Source organism: Neltuma alba, unplaced genomic scaffold, assembly GCF_004799145.2.
Source record: "Neltuma alba isolate B1F8T4 unplaced genomic scaffold, ASM479914v2 tig00013336_pilon, whole genome shotgun sequence".
NCBI classification, from domain to species: domain Eukaryota; kingdom Viridiplantae; phylum Streptophyta; class Magnoliopsida; order Fabales; family Fabaceae; genus Neltuma; species Neltuma alba.
The window spans coordinates 18,385-28,628 of NW_021637609.1; the positions used below are offsets into that span (position 1 = coordinate 18,385).

General features: G+C 38.4%; 2 protein-coding genes across 5 annotated transcripts; both read right to left on the reverse strand.

Annotated features, from left to right (window-relative positions):
- Positions 1–76: 76 nt before the first annotated feature.
- Positions 77–3,696, reverse strand: LOC114736432 (probable transcription factor PosF21). Of its 2 annotated transcripts, none has more exons than XM_028924250.1 (5): positions 3,169–3,696; positions 2,351–3,065; positions 1,272–1,404; positions 986–1,070; positions 77–647 (listed from the first exon to the last, which is right to left on the reverse strand). In XM_028924250.1, the coding sequence occupies exons 2-5, from the start codon at positions 3,013–3,015 to the stop codon at positions 328–330; spliced, it is 1,203 nt and encodes a 400-aa protein (XP_028780083.1). In that variant the 5' UTR covers positions 3,016–3,065; positions 3,169–3,696; the 3' UTR covers positions 77–327. The 2 variants fall into 2 exon arrangements, with proteins under 2 accessions (XP_028780083.1, XP_028780082.1); XM_028924249.1 differs by having other exon boundaries at positions 3,211–3,695.
- A 1,132-nt stretch (positions 3,697–4,828) lies between these two features.
- On the reverse strand, positions 4,829–9,928 carry LOC114736434 (probable hydroxyacylglutathione hydrolase 2, chloroplastic). Of its 3 annotated transcripts, none has more exons than XM_028924253.1 (8): positions 9,776–9,928; positions 8,947–9,129; positions 8,595–8,798; positions 7,742–7,865; positions 6,955–7,055; positions 6,175–6,249; positions 6,007–6,088; positions 4,829–5,280 (listed from the first exon to the last, which is right to left on the reverse strand). In XM_028924253.1, the coding sequence occupies exons 1-8, from the start codon at positions 9,833–9,835 to the stop codon at positions 5,180–5,182; spliced, it is 930 nt and encodes a 309-aa protein (XP_028780086.1). In that variant the 5' UTR covers positions 9,836–9,928; the 3' UTR covers positions 4,829–5,179. The 3 variants fall into 3 exon arrangements, with proteins under 3 accessions (XP_028780086.1, XP_028780085.1, XP_028780087.1); XM_028924252.1 differs by having other exon boundaries at positions 5,990–6,088; XM_028924254.1 differs by lacking the exon at positions 4,829–5,280 and having other exon boundaries at positions 5,990–6,088; positions 6,171–6,249.
- Positions 9,929–10,244: the final 316 nt, after the last annotated feature.

Consider the following 10,244-nt stretch of genomic DNA (forward strand, 5'->3'; position numbering starts at 1 on the left):
AATACCACCGTCATTTTCGAGATCTATCGAAAATTCTGGTTCCCTGGGCCCCAGGAAAATGAAGTCAGCCATTTCGTTGATCAGAAAATATAAACAACCGCCTACCATATCAAAAGAGCCATCAAGGCAACCGAAAGAACCACAAGGTTTAGCGGACACGAGTCAACCTTATAGATCTTACATGGTAAAAGTGCAAACAAATCAATGTAATACTCTACGACAGACAATAAGCAGAGCTGCTAGGAATAAATCAATATAACATGGCTATAGCCTAATCAGCCTCCAGGTATGAGGCAAATACAAACTAAGGGAGTGATTGGGAATTCCTCAACAATCCTTGGCTGCCGGTGAATTTCGATCTTTGGGGCTTGGAGAACGAGTAGTTGTTCTCATTTTTAAGTCCCCCGTTTGTTGCTGCTGAAGCTGATGCAGCTGATGTTGCTGAAGCTGCTGCTGCTTCTGAGACTGAATCTGGAGTTGTTGAAACTGTTGTGTTGCCAAGAGAGTGTGCATGGCGTGATTGTTGGGATAAAATTGCTGCCCTCCTCCAAAAGGAGCAAAGTTCATCACAGGTCCACCATTCATCATAGCCTGCCCCGTCACTAGTTTCAAATGCTGTATTTCCTCTTTCAACGCGTCATTTAAAGCTACAGCCAAACAATTATAATCAATTAGTTTACTAATCTCCCTTGGGGTATTCATAATAGTCCATCCACCTGACAAAGATCGGGATGAACTGTCTATGTCTTAAATCTGGAACGGTTGATCCATTTTTTGCAATCAATGACCTAAACGTAAATCCAAATTTTAGTTTTCATGCATTTCACTACCGTACTTGAAAATTATAATAAATAAAATCCAAAGGAAATTATCAGAAGGATAAAGCGACTGGCTCGACTGCATAAGGAGTCAGTTAACAACACTTTTTATAACCAATGCAAACGTGTAGGCCATACGCCTTTGAAACATGTATGCATGTGCTTACCATCTTGCAAGTGAACTTGCTGTTCCATAGTCTGCAACCTGAGCTTCAGCTCACTGTTCTCAGCATTCAGCCCATTTGTATCTCTCTGCTCAATAGAAAGAGAGAGAAAAAATGGAAACAAATTTGATTAACATTCTCCTATCAGCTTTTAAATCAAAAAGAAAACATGGCAATAGCCAACCACCCTACTCAAAAAGGCCAACATCTAAATAACAGGAAGACTTGGTAGCAGTCAAACTGGGGGCATTCACTCCCACAAGATGCAGATCATCCACTAAGGAAATACCTGCAGGAGAGTTAATTGTGCAGACAAAGATGTTGCTTCCGTTTGAAGGGTCTGCACCTTCCTTTCAAGCTCAGCAATATAGCGCATCTTCCTCTCTTTTGACCTCGCAGCAGACTGCCTGTTTGCCCATATCCTGTTGCACATTTGCCAATTTTAGTCATGGTATCCAGCGCAACAAAAAAGGCAGTACACCTATGATGTATTATTATAATTAATTTTAAATGTCATGGTAAGTAACGGCCACTAGCCGTTAGATAGGTTGTTAAGAACTTTTGTTAGTAGCATTAGTTGTCGGACACTTTCATACTTCCACCCACGCCTATAAATAGATATGGAAGGATATCCTACTGTACAGATTTGATTACCCAGGAGTAATAAGGCACTATTCAGATATGCTTTCTGCCTTCTCTCGTATTCTCTCCTGTTCATCTCTTTTCTCTCTGGTTCTTATCTTCTCATATCTACTCCTAATCTTTCCTGAGCTCTCTTCTATTCTTCTCTTTTTCTTGTTCTATCCTATCAACCTACCTTATTTTACCTACCTTATTTTACATGTCTCCAACACCACAATGTCAACAGAACTCCCAGGAAGATTTATTGGATCTCACTAAATTCCAGAACAATGTAAACCACAATGGTAATGGCGTATGTTATTCCCATGTAACTGAAGCAAAACTGAGGTTCTATTAGGTAACGGTAAATTGTTATAGAACACTTGTCCTGTTGCTCAAAGTACCAATGACTACTTATTTTTTCGGGAGAGTGGCCACTACTCATTCTTTTTATAAGATAGAATTACCTACTTCATCAAAACCAAGAAAACTTATCACCTAAAAAAACCAAGAAAACTAATAGATGTCTTTAAAATTACCTCATCTTCCAAATAAAGCATAAAACAAGATTAAAGGGCAGCACAAATAAAGGGAAGGCACACCGCTGCACAATAGAGCGGAGGGATGTTTACATAATTATATTGAAAATACACTCAGATGTACTATAATACAAAACCCGCATCAGGCCCCCAAAGCAAGCTAAATTGGCAAAACAAGACTTTTAACCAAAAAAAATAATAACAATACCTTTTTGCACGCTTTGGGTCAACTAAGGCAAGTTCCGCAAGCTTGGCAGCTGACATTGCTTTTTTGGAATCAGCTGCAGAACCTTCTTCAGAACCTGATACTAAGATCTCGGGTTTAATGGATGTCGACCCATCCATGGACTGGCTGTGTTGGTGCCTAACTCTGGGCCTTTCATTAGCATCAATACCAGCATTCTCTACAGGAGAGGCCACAATTCCTGCTGTTGGTTCCAATTTTGGCGCTGGAACTGATGCAGCAGCTTCACCCACTTGAAATGCAGATGTCGCAGATGAAGAGTTAAATTTATCCATATCAAGGTACATCGATAGTAAGTCTTCCTCAGTCTCATCAGAAAAGGAAGGCCCATCAGCACCTCCAACTACACCAAGGTCACTGTCAAAGCTTAGATCATCCGGCAGGGTGAGAATCTCAGAATGGGCCCGTCTATGACCCCTGTTTCTAGGAGGATTATCAGGCATCCTGCTAATATCATGACTGAAGCCACTAGAGTCCGAGCTGGTACCGGGTACCAGCGGCGGAAAAGATGACGATGATGAGGATGCTTCTGGTTTCACGTTGAAAGAGCTTCCCGGAGGTGAGAAGCCTGAATAACGTCCCGAAGGCGGAAGACCTCCACCGTAAATAGAGGATTTATCATTATCCATGGAAAATCCCCAACTCCAATTGCTCGAAAGCGAAAGAAAATCCTTAGAGGCTGCAGGTTAAAAAACATATTTAATCACTCCGACGACCAAATTTTCATCAAAAGAAAATTCCAACAGAAGAGGAAAATCACAGAGGATTTTATCTATAAGCACCTCAGAATTCAAAGATACGTCTCCAGGAACTGAAACTCTCACCTTGAAGCCTGAAGCTGGAACCCTAGAAGCTATCACCGGTAAGACAAAGCATCCACAGGAAGCAAAACAACCAACCTCAGAGTTGCGTTTGCGTAGATCGCAGTACTCAGAATTGGAAGATCGACGCAGAAAACGCGTTCGAAAGACACGACGCGCAAACTCAGATTCCGCGTTCAGAAGTCAACGAAACCAAAACCCTAGAACCCATACAACACGGCGAGCTCTGGGTTATTGCCTGCGAGCGGTACATGTATATAAATATATGCGCCCCGAAACCTTTTTCTTTTTCGCCCTCTATTCGGAAATGGAATTCAAATCTGGGAGATTTGATCGAACAGATCGGACAGGGAATTGCAAAAGGCAATAAAATGGGGAGGTTTTCAAAGAAAGCGAAATGAAATAGAAAAGGAGAAGAGAAAATGGCGATCGAGGGGGGGAGGGGGAGGGTTTTGGAACAAAGAAAATGAGATCCGTGATAAGAGATGAAAGAGAAGCTTGGGAGCGAAGAGATTGAAGGCAAAGAGGTAAAGGAGCAATGGAGTGTGTCGGAAGGAATAGAATTGCAAAACTAAATATCCGGGAATTGTGTATTGTCCCCCACATTTTATCCATTTATTTAAAGAATTAACATAAACTCGGTATTTTAAATTTATTCTAATTTTGATTTTGATCTATAAATTTTAAATTATATTTAATCTCTCAAATTTTTTATTTAAAATATTAGTTATTATTATCTAATAAAAACTTAGACTATTTACTTTTAGAAAGATTAGAACTTATAATTTTAAATTTGAGAATCAAAATTAAAATAAAAACAAATTTAAGAAATCAAAATAAAAATTATATTAACCCTTATTTAAAATTAAACCTAATTCGGAAGTGAAGGTCCAAAGGGATAAGGGAGAGATGGTACAATGTTGGGCTAAAAATCAAGGGAAAAAAAAAAGGGGAGCTTGACGAGGCTTCCATTTAATTTTAATAATTCAAGAATTCTTATGGGCGATTGCAGGCCCATTTGTCGTCACAATTAAAATAATTTATAAACATGTTTTATATAAATTAAGATAATTTTTTTTCTTATACCTATTTTATATTTTTATAAATCAAGATTAAAAAATTATTTATAACTCATTTCAAATATAAATTCAGAACACGAAACAACTCACACGAACGATGAACCCAATGTCTGCAATTCTCTTTATTTCGATTCCCACTCCACGCACACAGAAAGCTGGCAACACACAGTTGGTTTTCTGCGAACCCACACGCACCTACCCAAGTCATGATGGGAGCAGGGAGGCGAATCGACCAGCTAATGGAGCCAGAGGCCCTCTTCCTGATGAAAGGAGCTTGCGCCCTGTAATGAAGGGTTAGTGAGGAAAGATGATAGACTAGCCGCCGGGCCAGTGGGGCTCGAGTTCTGAAGAGTGAAGAAAAATTCCCAACTACGTAGCAACATCTCTAGCTACTCCCGCTACTTCTCTGTGGAATGCCCACCGTTTTGCGCCACTAAACTCTTCCTATTCCTTGCTAAACAGTAATACATTTATATAAGAAAAAAATAAACAGTAGTTTTTCAACATTTAAATCAGTTTTTTTACCACTCTATCTTTTGTGCGTGCCACCCCAGGTGACGAATAGAAATTAGAAAGGCAACATTCTCTGCCACCAAATATGATACAATAGTAGCACATACAGATCATTCTCGTGGACTTCAACCAGCAAATCACTGGTGCCCCTCACGCCAACAGACCAAAACATAATTTAGTAACATCACTCTCATTTGGACTCAAATTAAGCATCTGAAATTTCTACAAAGAGATGGCATCAAGAAACTATTATTGCAGAAGGATTCATCATCCTAATCTATACAGATTAAGTATATATAGAACCAGAATTTTATAATTTCAAGCTGAAAAAGGCCTAAAAATTATCTTTTGCTTGGCGGATGACACCTAAGGCGTGTGCATCATCTGCTGTGACTGCAATGTTTAAAGACCGCCGAATTTCCGTGCTCATCGTACGAAGGAATGGATTGCAGGCCTTTTCCATCTTCAGGGTAGTTGGGATCTGGTAAACGGTTCTTTATTAAATTTTTCATTAGGGAAAAAGAAAAAAAGTAAACCAAATATGCGGAAACAATGCAACATATCCACAAAGAACTCGTTAACATACCCTCTTTACTTTCTTGATCATCTACTAACTTAAGAATGGAAAAACCTACAAGGACCTTGAACCAACAGATGCATAGGGCCTCTGCTAAACCCAGGAACATGACTTGAACCAACTACACTGTATCTGTAATTCTGCACTAAGGATGGTGACGTTTTCAAAGTCTAACAAACACTCTTAAAGCTCCAAAAGGTCGGGGGAACGCAGAATATCAAGCTTCATGTATGGCTAGCTTTTTCCTTTTTAATTTTTTTTTTCCCTTTTGTTTAAACGTATACCAAGGTCAGCTTTTCATCAACTCAACTTTGCAGGCGGAAAAAAAAAAACTGATAGATTTTACTTGTAAAGCTCATCATAATTAAGCCTCCCCCAAAATTAAGTTTCAAGTAAAGGCCAAAGATAAGGGAGGACAATTCAGGGCTTCCTGTTCGTGGGTTAACCAATGATTGATTTCACTTGTCTTGTTCATTATTCCTTAACCATTAAACCTTACACCAAGAATTTCAAATTATTATTATTAATTTTCCAAATAGAGAAGGGGGAACCGGGAGGAAGGGGGTGAGGAAAGGACTCTTCAACGTTAAAGAAGCAAAGCTTTGAAAATTACCGTGGGCAAGCCCTTACTTCGAAGATGGGCTACATGGGCAGCATAGGAATGAAGTTCCTTGTTTGATGGTTCTATAGATAGCGCAAACTTTGAATTACTCTGAAAATTCAAAAGTTCAAGGTCATAATGCTTGAGACTAAAAAGTTAAACAGGGAAGACTGGGGAAAATAATTAAAGTAACCAACCAGTGTGTATTCATGACCACAGTATATACTTGTATCGTCTGGCAATGACATGATCTTTCTTAGAGAAGAGAGCATCTGTGGCATAGATAATGAAAGTTAAAATCCTCCACAATTGAAAATGAAAATCAACATTACAAGCTTATCAAGCACCTGACTTTGACACCACTACAAAGCCAAAACTTCTGTTTATGACCAAACAACTTCAGACAGCAACAACATATCTAACAAAGCATGTTAAATTTCCAAGTCATACATGCTCAAAAATACATGTTCAACATTGAAAATATGAAAAATCAGTATAATCACTCCAAAATAAACAACACCACAGTACCTCCAGAAAATCACAGAACAGAAAATAAAAACAGATTATTTATGGGTTCATTGCATATGTTCCTATACTGACTACAGACTCAGTTTCTATATCTACAACTTAAGAACGACAAATGTAAGGATAACAGGAAAGCAGCTCTGATATCATATTAAATAAAACCTTAAACAATTACTTCAACATATGTTATACATTTTTGTAATAAAAAATTATGAATTATTGTCTTAATGTTCTAATCACAGGATAATAAAGTCTTTATCTGCCATTTACATAACTATGATTCAAGTAATTAAGGCCTTAGCAGGCATGACAAAGGACTTTTGGCCAAGGGGGAAAAGAACAAACACACCCAATAAAGATGTATTCAACGATAAAGCCACTTAATCACTTATAGCTTAACATATATTTCTCAAACATCAAAAGATGGAAAAACAAATGCAATTCACATCGACCTGCTCAGGGGTTCCTTCAAAGAGCTTGCCGCATGATAAGCTGAAAAAAGTGTCCCCAGTAAAAATTGCTCCAGATCCAGGAAAATAGAAGCTGATGTGACCTGCATTCAGTATAAAAATATGACAGATTTATAAAATGGAGATCAGGGCATTGAAGAAACAAGATAATACAAAGGGAATGACATTTAGGCCTGCTGAAGAAATAGCCTAACATTACGCTAAGCGATAAATCAGACGCCTTCATTAAAAGACACCACCCAAACCATAAATACTGGAGTGAAGTCCAGCCAATTCAAAGGAAGCTAATACCCAGGATTCTGTGAAAGTAAATAATTTAAGAAATTGTTTAATTATGAAGAACTTGCGTGACTTGAAGCACTAAGTTGAGAGTCATTAGAAAAGCTATGACCGCATTGGGTTAAGAAGTTTCAAACTGAAGTAAGATAGTGGCATCAAAAACTTTGCTTTAAATAGCTATAGTTGCATTGCTCAAAATCATTATTACAGCTTTGGAATAACCTTTGTACTCAACTATATAGTTGTTAATCAGTAAACTCAAGGTCAATTAGACAACACCATTTGATGGAAGAAATACGCTAGATATCATTGAATTCATGACTGACAACACAATGCTTGACGTCTAGATGATGCCATTCAATTCCAAAAGCCGTAAACTAAAAAAGCCAGAAAAGCACCAATTAAGCTGATTTGCATGAGCTGATTGAGTTAAAACTAACAGATCAACCTTAAAGAAAACTTGCTAATGCAAATAGGCAACGAATGTGACCTCGAGTATGACCAGGTGTCTCCATTATAAGCACCTCGTGGCCTGCAAACATCCACATATCTCCATCATTCAAATAAATGTCAATACCAGGAATCCTTTCCTTGTCTACTCCTGCACCAATCACCTAAAATGCAACAAGGGAAGAGTATGCATCAAGAGGGGGGAGAAATACCCATAGCAATGTTTCAACAAATCTTAAGTTTGAATTAAATAGGCATAATACAGAAAAGATAAACTCAAACTCAATCACATCTTACAATATTAAAAAATTAACGCTAACAAGAGAATTCAGCAATTCCAATGCTTAATCAGCCATAAAAGCTTCTACTATGTGAATGACTGGTACGGGCAAACTTACAACAATGTACTTTTATGATTATCATTTATCATGTGGACAGAAATGTCTAAATCCATGGTGGTGTAGAGCTGGACAAGGTAGCAAGGGAATTTATTTTTGAGCAGCCTCCACCGTAGAGGGTAAGGGGATGAGGGGAGAAAAAAGTTGGGGATGGGAAAGTGAGAAAGGAAAACTCTTCCATAAACAAAAGCAGCAATAAGACAAACAGAGCAAAGCAAAATTCTAACTTCAAATGTGTTCTTTGCATGGGAAATTGGACTTCAGACGCAAATCAATGATATTTTTATTAGATGATGTTCATCTTGACAGTAAAACATTTAAAAGCTAATTAGAATTAAAAAATGAATAAAGCTTTTCTTTGCATGGGAAATTGGACTTCAGACGCAAATCAATGATATTTTTATTAGATGATGTTCATCTTGACAGTAAAACATTTAAAAGCTAATTAGAATTACAAAATGAATAAAGCTTTGCAACAACATAAAAACACCATACCTTCGCTCCGTACCTTGCTTTCAACTCTACATTCCCACCGGTGTGGTCATGATGATGGTGAGTGTTCAGTATGTATGTCAAATTACGATTTTTCTTGGTCAAAGCATCAATAACAGGCACAGCTTCAGAAGGATCAACAACGCCCACCGTCCCCGTATCTACATCATGTAACAGATATGCGTAATTGTCCCGGAGGCACGGCACCTGAAAATTATATTTGAAAATAATGGTGAAATAAGGCCACAAATGTTACGTTGACTCTGTCAGCAAATTGATTCAAAAATCTCATAGCTCCGATGATAGAATATTTCAAAGAAAGTTTTGACAATCTAAACAAGGAATAATTGCTCACCAATTCAATTTGCAATGAGGAAGACATATTCACTACGCTGCAGAATTGATTAACTCTCAGTGATCGACTAGCTCCACGTAATGTCTTCAATGGTGTAGAAAAGAGTCGCATAAAACCATATAGAAGACTTTTTCTGAAGCAGAGTTGCCTCACATCCGGCCACACGCAAAACCCACTTCTCACCTACAAGACAGAGATATCCAAATCCAATTACCGTGAAACGAACTGAATAACAATCTCCTAGCGCAGAATAAAGCATCAGCAGGCTATTACCATATAACAACATAGCAAGCTATGGACAGGGAGATTGGGGGGGGGGGGGGACACACGCACGCACGCACGCTAATTAGTACACGATTAGCCTCCGTTACAAGTTCAATGTCCACATTTCACCATGGGTGCAGAAAGGCTTTGAAAAAATAAGAAGCAGGAGAAATGTTATTAAATGAAGAAATGAAAAATACAGGTTATCACATGAGTCCCGAGCAAAACACACAGGCCAATTCCTCAAAGAGTTCGAGGAGGAACGAGGAATATAAAAATATGCTTCCATGATTGCAGGCACGGAAGTAAAACAACAGCCAACAATGACAGGAGAAAATGGAAGCTACAAAAGTTAAAAAAAAAAAAAAAAAAAGGTAGGCAAATATGGACGTAAGGCATCCAGTGTTAGGATCGAGGAAAACAGCCATTCTGTGTGCAAGTTGCGTCCCAAATTGAAGGGAAATCAGCATGACCCAGAAATGCAATCGAATTTCAGGCAAGAGTAGAAGAATTAGAGAAGGATGAGTGAAGAATTCAGGTAAGAGAGAAAAAGAGAATAACAAACCCTAGAGCAAGGGAAGGTGGCCATGGCAGAGGAGGCCTTAGGGAGGATCCGGGGCATCATGGCTTGAGGAAAAGCAAAGAGAAATTAAAAAGAAGGAACGTGGGATGTGAGTTGGCACCGATGCAGTTGGTAGGCTAGCCGCTCTCTACTGTTCCCTTGAAAAGCCTGTTCCCACCGTCTCCCTCCTCCACGCTTTTTCCCCTCACAATTCATTCATCAAAATATAAGTAAATCGCTTTCCTGTCCAGCGCCAATTTTTTTAATATTTTCATTTTAATTAAACGGTATGCGTGCTTCCCACGTGTATTATTCTTCCCGCCGCATCGACAAATCAGAAATTTAACGTATGAAATATCGTTAGCTAGGGGTGAATTTACATAATTAATCATGTAAGTATACAGTTATATACCTAGCTTTTCAAGCTAAATAATTTCAATCCCCTTTTTAAAATTAATGAGTAAAATTATAC